This window comes from Equus quagga, chromosome 8, assembly GCF_021613505.1.
Source record: "Equus quagga isolate Etosha38 chromosome 8, UCLA_HA_Equagga_1.0, whole genome shotgun sequence".
Lineage (NCBI taxonomy): Eukaryota > Metazoa > Chordata > Mammalia > Perissodactyla > Equidae > Equus > Equus quagga.
Genome location: NC_060274.1, coordinates 131,191,013 through 131,204,498, shown reverse-complemented (window position 1 = coordinate 131,204,498; position 13,486 = coordinate 131,191,013). Strand labels below are relative to the sequence as shown.

The following is a 13,486-nucleotide window of genomic DNA, read 5'->3' as shown; positions in this document are numbered from 1 at the left end:
GAATTTACGCTAGGAATTTTACATACATTTCTTCAAATCCTTTAACATCCAACCTTCTGGGTTAAGAATTATCCCTATTTGCAGTGAGAAAACTACAAACAAGGAAGTTTGAATTATTTATCTAAAGACATATAGCTAATATTGTAAAGGGAAGTGCTATAATTAAAAAATATGTCTATTACCTACAAAGCATAGGCTCATCTACTAAAACACTTTTATTTTTTAAATTTAACTACACTTACATGAAGAACATGCATTTCACTGATGATTAAATTCTACAAATATGTTATCTGCATCTATTTTTATTAATATGATTACAAAATATGTTCAATCTCAAGTTCTGGGCAAATGCCAAAAGAAATCTAAGCAGATAATTATAGATGCAACACAAAAATACAGTTGGGTATTTCTTACCTTTACATATACCCTCTTAACATCTAGTTTTAAGGATGAACTACAAGCATTTATTTGTCATATATAATATTACTCAAACTGATTGTTAGCAGTTAGCAGCAGCAGATTTTGTCAAAGTTTTAAGTGTAAAGATCTTGTAAGTAGGAAATGCTCAACTATGGTTCATCCTTTAACCTTCTCATTCAAACTAATATTCTAAGGTCGGGGGGTCACTGGCTCTCAGAGACTCAATGGTCATTCACAGAAGTAACCCCTTCAGTGACGGCTAGAATTGATTCTGTGCTTCCCTGAAGCTCATTTCTATAAACAACAATACACAACAGCACAATAATATTTTCAGAATCAAATCTAGCCTTCTTGTTATCTTGCCACTACTTGTTTCTAAGGACAAATTAAAAATATATACTTACATAGTAAGGTTTTAGTGAAAAAAACCTAAGTAAAATGTTAATTTGATTTTACCCTATTATCATTTCTTCTTCAGGAAAACAACGTAATAAACCCTGCCCATTAAATGAAACAAAATGAAATCAAACAACACACAAAAGTGTAGACAAGTGAGGCTCCCAGGAACTGACTACAGTGCGATTCAGAGCCAGCTCTAGCAAATTCTCATCCAAGATCATGACTGACAGCAAGAGCCCACTATGATGCACTGTCTCTATAATCCTTACAACACTCCTGAGAGCAGACACGATCATTTCTCCATATTCTTCACATGGAGAAATTACAGTCCAAACCACGCTCTTGCTCGAGTAAAACGCTGCAATAAGCCAGTGAGGTGGAAAGAGCATGCACAGGCGTCATTGCACCAGGACATGTGTCACTCTGCTTGCTTAGCTCCCAGCTGTGAAGAGAAATCACTCCACTTCTCTGAGCTCCACTCAGTCAACTCACCTGTCAGACAGGGCTAAGACCCACACTTGAGAAAATCGTTCTGAGATGATATAAGATAACGAGTACCCATAAAGGATGGATTTGCTTTGACTAGATGATGTATGGAATAGTCATATTAATTGATTATATGTAAATGATTAGTCAACAAAGCACTTCAAACCAATTTCCCATAAGTAAATTAAACATTCTGAGATGATATTTAATTTTGCTAATTTGCCTAGCAAAATTCCAAACAATTTCAACACATGGTTTAAAATTTCTTATTAAGCCCTGAATTAGACAACATTTGTAAAGATTTAAAACAACTTAACGTGAATATTCTGAGATTTTTCCAAATCCTTTAAACTTGATGCAATTATCAGTAGGCACTTAGGAAGGTGGAGTATGATCAACTTCTGAATAATTTTTAAGATTAAGAGTTCATTACGAAATTTGAGGCTTGCTATAAGTGGTCAGTAATGTCTTTAAAAAATCACCTACATGAAATAGTTGTAAATTTAATTTAAAACTGCTGCTAAGCACATGTTCTCACTTTGGCTGAGGAGCTCACACACACCACCTCCCAGCAGCCTGGAGGAAGCCTAAGCCAGCCGAGTGTGGAATCAGCTGTGCCATGAACGTCCGCGCCCTTCGCTATAGCCTCACCTGGAGGACTCACCTCCTCTCGCGTGACCTCTTTCTGAAGGTCCCAACTTCAACCACACCTCAACTCTTCTCTGAACACTATGCCAACTGTTGGCAAATTTATCATTTTGTTGTAACTATTGTGGTTTTTTCCCCAGGTTCAATCACAAATCTAACAAACATCTACTGAGTGCTAGCGGTGTGTGCTGACAAGGGATAAGGATGGCGAGGACCGCTGGTCACCTGGGAGACACAGACATGAAATCTGCTCACATGACAACACAAACAATGACAATAATTGATTTATGAGGGACTGTGGATCCCAAAGGAGGGAGAACTATTTTTTTTCCAGAAGTACATTAGACTAGACATCAGAATACCTGATCTTCACCTCAATTATACATAAAATTTTGAAAACATAGTATCCTAGGCAAGAGTAAGCCGGTATAGTGGAGAGTTCATAGCCTGTGGTCAGACTTGAGTTAAAACTCTATCAGAGTTCGTGGTATTTGGCTTCAGAGGGCTACGGCATGGATTAAATGACAAAGCTAAATTACATCAAAAACAAAAGCCTTGCACACAAAACCTGGAATTGAGAAAGGCAACAAGTGATGTTAGTCTCCCTCCACTGTTCCCACAGGATGGCAAACTTAGCTCTTTATCTAAGCAAGAAAACAAAATTATTCAAGACGGGAGGTTTTGCTCTCCCAGAAGAAAATTAAATTACTTCCTTAGAAGAAAAGGCAACTGTTATTTCACATGTGACAACCTCCCATCATCTCCCAAGCTGTGAGCCAGATCCTGCCAAGCTTTCGTTTTTAATTCCCTACACTGATTTAATGAATATCACAGATACCATATTCTGAAGTTAAAATTATTAATATATAAATTAATAATACCCAAACTTTTAACATTGGGTGTCAAATATTAACAGAAGATAAAACGTATCATTGACCGCTAAATGCTGTCCAAATAATTGTTACAATATAATTCTCTTTGATCTAAGAGTACCGTCATTGAAGTACTCATCTTTTTATAAAGAAATTAGGATCGCAATGGTGTTTATTTTAGTATATTTAATTTGGATCATAATTTATAATATTTACATAAATAGTTACATAAAATGTAGAAAGTAAATGGTTTCCCATCAACATTTTTAGAACTATAGGTTGTTGACTGAATTTTAGAGAGAGACATCTGGGGGCAGTGGGGGAGTTTCTTGCCTTAAAATAAAAATCAATATTTGAAAGGCTTCTGTTGCAATAATTATTTGTCAATCTTAGGAACATTATTGGATAAAATACATCTCCCAAATCTGACCTACTACATTTCAGTTTTAAAAAGTCACTACAGAACAATATGGACACTAATTTTTTAATGAAGACCTTTTTCTAAAATAATGCCTCAGCCTCCCCCTGCCAACATGCATACACAAAGAGAGAATTATATGTACCATTTTCTGGGGAAAGTTTGTCATAAGCATCTTCATAAATATAATTTCTTCTTATTGTAACATTAATTCCATCCAGAAATGGACCATCTCCTTGAACTTCTTGCTTATCTGCATAAATCAACCTTTGAAAGATCTAACAAACAGGAGAAGCTGTAAGGTTATTTGAAACAACAGACTTTTCATTATAAACATAAGCAACCACAAGGGAAAACTGCTAAATAAATCTTAGCTTATTTCCAAAATTCTGAAATAAAATTTAAAGGCCAAGGTACTAAATACTGCTTTTATGCCTTATCAATAAATATGTGATATTTACTTATTTGTAATATTGCTCCTTTTCCCCATTTTACAACAAATTTTTAAAATCGCATGCTATAGTATATTTTCAGTATTTTCTTTTGTAAGCCCTTTATAAAAACCCAGGTGGTGAAGGGAAGAAAAACAGCTTTTAGAGCTGTATATTAAACATTACTGGGAATATCTCCGTAACGATAAATAAAACTCAAGTAATTTTTTTGACACTAAAAATCCAGTAGAGGGAGCTCAGGAATTATGTAATAACACGTATATGTCTGTGTGTGTGTGCATGTATGTGTTTTAATAGAGAAATATCAATAGCTTTAAAAGGAACTCATTCTTTTGTTCATCCTATAAAAAAGAGTGGGTAGGCCTAAAAAATACCCTCTTAAAGCCATTTCCTAAGAACAGAGCCTAGTAGTTTTCACAAATTTGCTAAGTAAACTTGATGAACACAAACAAAACATTTTAAGTTAAATTTGGAAACAGATAAATATAAACAGTTTGTATATTAGTCAAAAATCACCAGGCGAGAAATTAAGATACCTGTCTATCCATCTCTTTTTCATAAAGCAGTGTTTGTGATATATAACTTTAAGATAATGTACAGAAACTTATCTTTTTTAAAAATTGCATTTTCAAAAACAATGCAAAATTTACTAGACAAAAAGGACCTTATACTCCCATTATAATAAATTGATACAGCATTACAGGTCTTTTAAAAACTAGCTACAACTAAGGAAAAAATATTTCAGGTTTATACAAGGAGATACTTGGTTGGATTATGCTTTTACAAATTGTCGTAAATTATCACAATCTAATGAGAAAAATATAAATTACATAATTAGGTAGGCACTAGGCAACTTCAGAGATGTTTTTCATTGGTGTTAATTTTTTAACACTGAAGTGATATAAACAACCATAAAACATTCATAGTGACTCCATAAAGAAACCAAATTTCCTACCTTTACTCGTTCCTCAAATGGAACCACAAAGGGCAGCTCTGTCAGGATGGCGAGTTGTCTCTCCTCCGACACTGACAGAGGTGGGGACTCCAAACCCACTGCAACACAGTTCAAACCCGCATTAGTGATGTGCACTTTCCTTTCCAGACTCACAAGGCTACACGCTCTATGGTTCAATTCAGAGACATTCTGGAAAAGGCAAAGCTATAGGGACAACAGACAATCAGGGGTTGCCCAGGGATGGGGCTGGCTACAAAGCAGCATGCGGTAATTTCTAGAGTGAGGAAACTATTCTACGTGGTTGCTCATGGTGGTGTGTGCTCACCAGAAATCACAGACGAGCGCACTAAAAAGAGCAACTTGCACGTACGCAAATCACGCCTCCACGGACCTGGGGAAAACGCAGCTCCCAGCGCACTCACCGTCCAGAGTGGACTGCAGAGGGCCGATCCTGCCCATGCGCCGGAGCCTCCACGCGGGTCTGGAAGCTGGTACGTAGAGCTGGGTGACCTGCGTGGACAGCAACCCCTGCTCAGGACTTCCTTGTGTCCTGGTACTAACTCTGAGCTTGTCCCGTGTGAACAGAATCCATGTTCTCACTGCTTTACAGGTAGCTAGGTCCCTCCTTTTGACCTCATGTCCTTTCCAGGTGACCTTTCCATGTCCTCTCTTCCCAGCTGGCTGCTCTTTTACACCTGTACGGTGTAATTATTTTTCTAACACATCCCAAGGAAATCTCTACTTGTTCTATTTAACGAGGTATAACAGCTGGACATAGTAATCATAAGATGATTGCTTGACAAAGCAAAACATAGCAGCTGTAAAAAATTGAAAGTTTCGAGGTGGCCTGGTGGTGTAGTGGGTTCACGTGTTTGGATATTGGGCAAAGACCTACGCACAGGCCTTGCTGTAGGGGCAGCCCACATATAAAATAGAGGAAGACTGGCACAGATGTTAGCTCAGGGGCAATCTTCCTCACCAAATAAAATAAAATAAAATAAAGTTTCTTCCTATTACCAAATAAGCTTGGTAGAGTATGCTTTAATTTGTCCTTCAGCCCTTATTTTTGCCCTTATAATTTTGGACGAAGCAGAAGCATTTGTCCTGTAATATTCCCATCATCTGGATTTTGCTCATCACACTCTCATGTTGTTATTTAACATGTACATCTGGCCCTTCTATTTCCTATAAATTTGTAGTTACATCTAGAGGTTTCATCACATTCAGGTTTGGGGTTTTTCCCCTTTTTTTTTTTTGGTGAGGAAAATTGTCACTGAACTAACATCCCACCAAGGTCTGGTTCTTTTGGTGGGAAAAGTTGTTTAGAGGCCCCACTCTGGGCCCGGAGGTATTCACTGCTCCGGGATCTATCAGGTTTCTTGATTGGGTCAGTGGGTAGAGCTAGAAGCCACATGCTTAATTTAAAAGATACAATATCTTATGCAGACATAGTAATGCTTCTGAAACTGTTCTAAAATACACGTTTTCTTTTCTTTACTGTTTCTGTAATCTTGTTTCTGCTATACCCCTCCACTCTCTGACCTTGTCCCCAAGATTCTGAAATGAATCCAGTCGTGCCTTTTTCTGACAAAAAGTAACACCACCTCATGTCCTTTGTTAATGTTTTTTCCATTAATTTTTTAATATGTTATACTATGAGTCTACTTTAGATATAGATTTTAGTAATATTCAAATTTGTCCCTGTTGTTTTAGAACACCAAGGATAGGCTCTGTGTCATTTAAGTACTAAATACAGATGGATAATTAATACCAATAAAGGCAAAATCTTTTTCAACACCAACAAAGCATTATTAGGCTTCGATATAATCTACGGTTAAAAGAGCACCTTAGGTTTAATAACAAACTCAGGATGCATGTTAAATCAACGATATTACTATATATTCTATTATGTGACCTCAGAGCTAGTAATAAAGTTTACTGCTAATACTTAGTTGTATAACAAGTAACAAACAACTTTAAAGGATTTATTTCTTTCTCCATAAAGACAAAAACTAAAAAAATGTTTAATGAAAAATATTAAAAAGATCTTTCAGTAACACCTTATCTGCTTTAATATCTTCTTGTTCTGACAGCCAGTGATTTGGAGGACAAAAATTTCTCCTTGTGTCTCTGGACTTCAACATTTTCACTAGATTGGTGATGACCTGAAGAGGAAAAACAGGCCTATGTCATATAAACAAGCTCAGGAACTGCCCCGCACACGAGTGAGCAGCAGCACCCATGGGGAGTCAGAGCCACGGCACACTTCTCCACCCACACGCTTGACAGGGTGTGGGTTTCGGGGATCGAGACCTGACTGGACCACCACCAGTCTACAGAAAACTATCTCAGTGTGTGATCACAAGAATAAGTTTTAAGTACAAAGCAGTTAGTTATGTGCAAACAAAGAGAGAAAAATTAACATAAATAACGTGAGCAGCCTGATTTTTTAAATACTACAAGGGAGGTAGTAATTAAGTTTTGAAACACAAATCTGGAAAACATTAGGTCATTTGGGCTGTAATACGAGACATCTCCAAGTAGAACAATTTTACGATACTTCTTCCTAAGGTAAAATAGCGTTTCTTATTTTTCTGATAAACACTATTATCAAGGGTGCTAGGGGGGACAAAGAAGCGTCCTAAGTACATCTCTCACATCTTCCAAAAAGAGAAACAACTTCAGTATTTCCCTTTCATAAGTCTCTGCAGTAAGGTCTACTTCCTACCATAATCCCACACAAACTTAGTCTAACTTCCTTCAGAAAGCTTCTCAGAATGCTCTGGCCTGTCTAAACTTCCACTGCATTATTATAGCTTAGTCCTTTATTATTCTTTTTCCAGTGAGCCTCAGTGCCTCTCTGGTTATGCAGTAAGCTCCCCATGAACAGAACCAACTAACAACCTGGAAACGTAGTAGCTACTCGACGACTGACCTGAGAACAGTAATTAACTGTAAATTTTGTAATATATGATTAAAGAGATCTAATAGCACTGTTTATTTAAAAAAGACCTGATTTCTATATTACACAGAAATGTATTCTGTAATATACAAACCAAAATAAAATTGTAAATCCAAAGTTTTAAGCCTTTACAACCAGGATTTGATCATACAACTACTATGCAGTTAAAGTAAGACTATGATGGTGTTTTCTGAAAGTCAGCCAGGCTCGTGTACACGCTGCCTCCAATTAAGTAAAATAGAACTTGGACAAGGAATAATAATATTAGGGTAACGTGACAAATTTCCAAATACACCAACTATAACAAGCAAGACCGCATAATCTCAAATACAGGTTTCCCTTTAAAATCACACAGTTTAGCATCTCTATACAACAAAAATACAAATACTTCTTTTATGACATGCAAATCCTGGCATCCAGGGATACCAGAAATTCTGGGTGTCCAATGAAAATGAATGAGAAAGGGTCCTCAATTGGTATCTCAGGACACTACAATGTGGACACCACTTGGATGGTATGCCCATGGACAGAGTAATACTTGAGCAGTTGGGCCATGTGGGCAAAACTACATTAGGAAAAACCTCTCAAGATGTAGAATACAGCTTTTCAACTGGTGGATATATCTTGCCTAGATACAGATGTGACATCTTGTGGCATTCTAAAGCTTATCATAATATTACGGTAATGTCCTTTTTGTATTAGCAGAAATTAGCTTAGGTAAGAAGTCAGGGTGAATTCAGAGTCCTTATCCCTGACTCCTGATTCTGTTGTGGTTCCTCAGGGGTTAGGTGCACACAGGCAGTGTTTTATGATTACTGATTTCAAGTGCAGCTGAGGTGGACTGAGGATAGCCTAGTTCTGGGCTCTATCTCGTTAACAGCTGGTCATAACAAAGTATGGTCACTGACCTAACGCACTTAATTCCTGGAAGTCTCTCAGTTTTGTTCTTCAAAAGAAAAGGCTAAATAAATCTTAACAAGTTACATTACATGTGCTATCTTGGTCTGGGACAAGTTCAGGTCAGTCCACACAGAGCACACCACATAAAACTCAACATATGCTTTTCCAATACTGGAGACAGGAGGACAATATTCTTGTATGAAGAACATCATGTCTTATTTTCCAATTTTCACAGCCAATTATATCGGCATTTTAAGTAAATTCAGATTTAATAGATATTGTGCTGAAATTTACCCGCAATACACCACAACTGTTAACAAAAGATATGAAATATTTACATGTATTTATTTAATTGCACCCATGTACTTATGGCTTACATGTATCATCCCACTGAATCTTGACATCCTCATGAATTTATCACCCCACTGTACACTTAAGGGAACTTAGCTTCACTGAGGATAAGTAACTTGCTCAAGGTCTTGGAAGGGGCAGGACAAGGGCTGCCTAACTCTACAAAACAAAATTTTATCCACCTGCTGGTATTCATCTCTATCTCATCTATATTTATGAGGACATTTATTTTCTACAGGTGACAAACATTATTAAACTTTCTATGAGGCTAATGCCATAATTTATATTCTTCTTTTAAATTATTGTTAAATTAAACATTAAAAAGTTTCAATATAGGCATTTCCTTTCCTATTTTCAATTTTAAATGTGAGAAAAGAAGTAATTATATATTATCTATAAAATGCCCCAGTATCATCCATCCTCTTTCAAAAAAAAGGAAAGAGAGAGAGAGAGAGGTGGGAGAAGGGGGAGAGAAGGCACAAAGTGATCTGAGCCCAAGATGATGTGTGAGGAAGGGGTGTCAACAGAGATCACTGCGGAAAACCATACTGTAACAAACCAAAGTCGACAGTCAACCGAACTTGAAGATGAGCCCTGGATAGGGTTGGTAGAGAAACGTGAGGACACCTAGTTAAATTTGAATTTCAGATAAGCATCAAATAATTATTTTAATATAACTATGTCTCAAATATTGCTTTATTAAAAGTATAAGTATATCCTAAATATTGCACAGTACAGATTTATATCAAAAAAACCATTTGTTGTTTATTTGAAACTCAAATTTACCTGGGTGATAGGTATTTTTATTTGCTAAATCTGGCAATACTAGCCCTGGACCAATTCCAAAAATATTTTTAGGAATGTCAAATCCCATATCTTAAATTCAACTAAGAACATTCTCCTCCTTCATTTAAACTATTTTTCTTCCAAGTTTTAAAGAAAAATACAAATTTTAAGAAATCATGAAAATTTGGGTCCATTTTGTGGTGTCAAACACCTTTACACACGTTCCTTTTCCCTGCATTCATTTTCACAAACTTAATTGCTATACAAATATTTAGTACCAAAAAAGCAAAGTTTATGGAAGTAATCATTAAGAAATTACATAAATTGGCTAAAGACTGTAAAAGGTAAGGAAAACTGGAGTAACAATTTAAAACTGGATTAACAGAGAGCCACTGTTGAGATCAGAAGACACCTTTCCTTCCAGTTCATTTTCTCCAATTTCCTGGCATGGATGCGCCTATGAAAGAAGACTGCACCAAAGCTGAACGACTTGCAGAATTCTGATTTAAACAGGGCAAGTCACGGGGAGGCCGACTTTGCAAATGGAGAGCGAGGGTTAGAACTATCTGCCCAAAGTGAATTCTCTGTACAGTCAGGCCTGCGGTTCTTAACCCCAGCTGCGTACTCGAATCTTCCGTTGATAAATGCCCACACAGGGGCACCATCACAGCAATTTTAACTCAATTCGTTAGAGGTGAGGCCAGTCAGTAACTGTCTTTAACCATTCCCCAGGAGATCCCGTTATGCAGTCAGACTTGAGAACCAGTGTGTTAAGAAATATGAAGTCAGGGCCAGCCCCGTGGCTGAGTGGTTAAGTTCACGAGCTCTGCTTCAGCGGCCCAGGGTTTCGCCAGTTTGAATCCTGGGCGCGGACATGGCACTGCTCATCAGACCACGCTGAGGCGGCGTCCCACATGCCACAACTAGAAGGACCCACAACTAAAAAGTATGCAACTTTGTACTGGGGAAGATTTGGGGAGAAAAAGCAGAACAACAAAAAAAGATTGGCAACAGTTGTTAGCTCAGGTGGCAATCTTTAAAAAAATATAAAAGGAATATAAAGTCAAATAAAACAGCAAAACAAGCAAACAGTGGAATAACCAGATGCACCCAGCTCAATGTACGGTTCAGTGACTTTAATAGTCAAAATACAACAGCATTCTATGTATTTGACGGGTTTAACTCTAGTCCCTATATCATGTTCTTCATACTAGATCTAAACCTTAGATTAAATAAATGCTCAAAAACTAATAAAATTATTCAAGTAAATACTCAGAAATGCGCACCACTGTTATACATGTTCTATTATCTACTATGTGAATTAAATTAAAGCAGGCGATACCTGTAAGCAGGACTCCCTTAACCCCAACGTTAAAAGATCAAGCAGATAACTGCTTAGAAACATATAGACTCCTCATAGATATCACACTTGACAGCTGTCTGAGTTAAAGATTACAAATTAACAGGCACTGTTTCTCACAAGATCCCTGTATGTTTGAGAGCTCACTGGCTATGGCGATCACAAGAAATCTTGACTAATGACCCTAGGGAAATATTCCTCAACATGACCTACATCACATCATATAACAAATTTACAGATATAATGTAAATAACAATGATGTGTTATAATATTTCTTGGAGGACTTAAGGCTATTGGTGTTAAAGTATGACATTTCTGAATGGAGATCATTAATACTTAGTTATATTACTACACCCAAAAAAGTACATATAGCCCAAATTTCGAAAGGCAACTCAAAGACTAATTTACATTATAATATAAAATAATAATCTTTTTATCTTAAATCTGATATGCAAAATCTGGTAAGTAAAATCAAACATCTTAGGTAATTCCTTAAAAAGTTCAATACAAAGCATAGGATACAGCACATAATTTACAGGTACTTAACTGTGGTAAATGTGTAATATGGTAAATATATATCAAATAAGAATTTTTTAAAAATTTGATCTCATAATGAAGAATATACAGAAATGAAAACACAAGAAAAGCTGGTAATGCACAGCTCTAAGAATCTCATCTCACAGAAGACCAGATGACAGTTTTCCTGGCATAAATCAAAAGCCGAGACTGACTCGAGCAGCTGTTTGTTCCATCCTGCGTGTCCCAACGGCACCCATCTCTCAGCTTTGTTCCATCTCAGTGTACTTGGTTGAATGTTTGTCTCTTTTACTACATAGCGACACTGACAGAACGGGGACTCAGTCGACTTCCTTTATGACTCCCCTGGCACAAGGTGGAGTCGTGTTCCTTGGATAAAGACTGCAGGTGTTTAAATAATTGATAGTAATGACACCCTAACCTATAAAAGTCATCAAGTGTCTGATATGGATTACTGCAGTCAAAAGCTTAATGAAGCTTTACGCAGCCCTTAGTTTCCACTTGCTAAAATTGGTATGTTTTTAAAGACAGCAGTATTCTCCGGCATGCTTAAAACACTACAAAATTACTTCTTAAAGCATCCATTTTATTTATAGTCAAAAACAACAACAAAAATCTTCAAAGACAGGAAAGGACATGGCATGCTGTCCAAGAACAGAGGGTGTGCTGCTCTGCGTCATTCGGTTCACAGTGGCAGGTTAGGGATGTAGTTAAGGCACTGCTGTTGTTTTAATTTTCTACTTTTTTAAAAAGTCCTTTTGAAACTGAAAAACACAAATCAACCATCAAGAAAGTGAAAATTCCTCACAATACAGACCTCTCCCTCTGTACATATGGATATCCGTAGGTAAGGACGGCATGAAAACCTACCCCTGCTCCCCCAATACGCCTGCTTCCTCCAAGGTAACTCCTATTCAGTCTGGTAGCTGCAAACAAAGGCACATCAAAAAGGAGTTCTTATCTCCTCAAAGGGCTAAAGCAATTATAGCTATAAATTACACTTCAAGAGGAGTTTATAAATTTGATAAATGCATAAACTGTTTTAGCAGTGTCAATGCAGGGCCTAGAAACTGACCTCAATTCTTATAGTGACAAAGAAAGATGACTCTATCCACTTAAAATGCTGTGTTCTGTGACCAGCCAACAGAGCCTCTTACAGAAATTAGTTCGAGAGGACCATCACAAGACTGAAAAATGAGAATGGTCGGTGGTCGAAGGAGTCGGATCTCATCATTTGCAATTCTGTCAAAATTAACGGAAGGCAGGAAATCATTGGCAAATGCTTTTCACCTTCTTTGGTTGATTCTACCTTGAATTCTTCAACTCAAGTTTGGCAAAGAAATATACAGAAAATGCTAACATTTTATTTTAGTACTTTTCAGAGGGGGAACATAAAGGAGCAGCTGAGTTCCAATGCTGGTTCTATCATCTACTAGCTATGTGACCTCATGTGTACAATGGGGAACCTCACAGAACTACTGCATTAAATGAATTAATATTTGGAAAGCTCTTAGAATACTGTCTGGAACATGCTAACAACTGAGAGGTACACTTTTATTATTTCATATTAAAGAAAATTTTTTCTTAAAAGAAAAACTAATAGCAGCTGAACGCTTCTCCACTCAAAGACTCTGCCTTGATTTTTTCTTATTTTTAGGGCTCAGCTCAATAGCAGGTAAGATTAAAACTTTTTTTTACCCCAAAGAATAGGAATCCTGTTCAAAAAGTTGTCTTCAAATAATTCTGCTCTAAATTCAGAAGGTCTTTGTAACAACTCAATTTTGAACCTAAAATAATCCTGTATTAAAAAAAGTGAACTTTCACTCTAATTCTTAAAACCCTCAATCCTTAATGAAGTGGTAATGAGTCATTTTGAGGCATAAGAAAAAATTCACTACAAAATTTTCATGTAATGCTTAAGCAAAATAAAATAGTGCCAG

The 13,486-nt window shown here is 36.8% G+C and overlaps 1 protein-coding gene across 1 annotated transcript in view; it reads right to left on the bottom strand.

Moving 5' to 3' along the window:
* UBE3C (ubiquitin protein ligase E3C) overlaps positions 1-13,486 on the bottom strand; it is a 123,291-nt gene that overhangs the window by 47,683 nt on the left and 62,122 nt on the right. Inside the window, exons 14-17 of the mRNA XM_046669080.1 lie at positions 6,711-6,815; positions 5,073-5,160; positions 4,651-4,748; positions 3,389-3,521 (exon numbers count right to left, since the gene is read on the bottom strand). Coding sequence (XP_046525036.1) covers positions 3,389-3,521; positions 4,651-4,748; positions 5,073-5,160; positions 6,711-6,815 — 424 coding nt within the window. The remainder of the gene's footprint in view (positions 1-3,388; positions 3,522-4,650; positions 4,749-5,072; positions 5,161-6,710; positions 6,816-13,486) is intronic.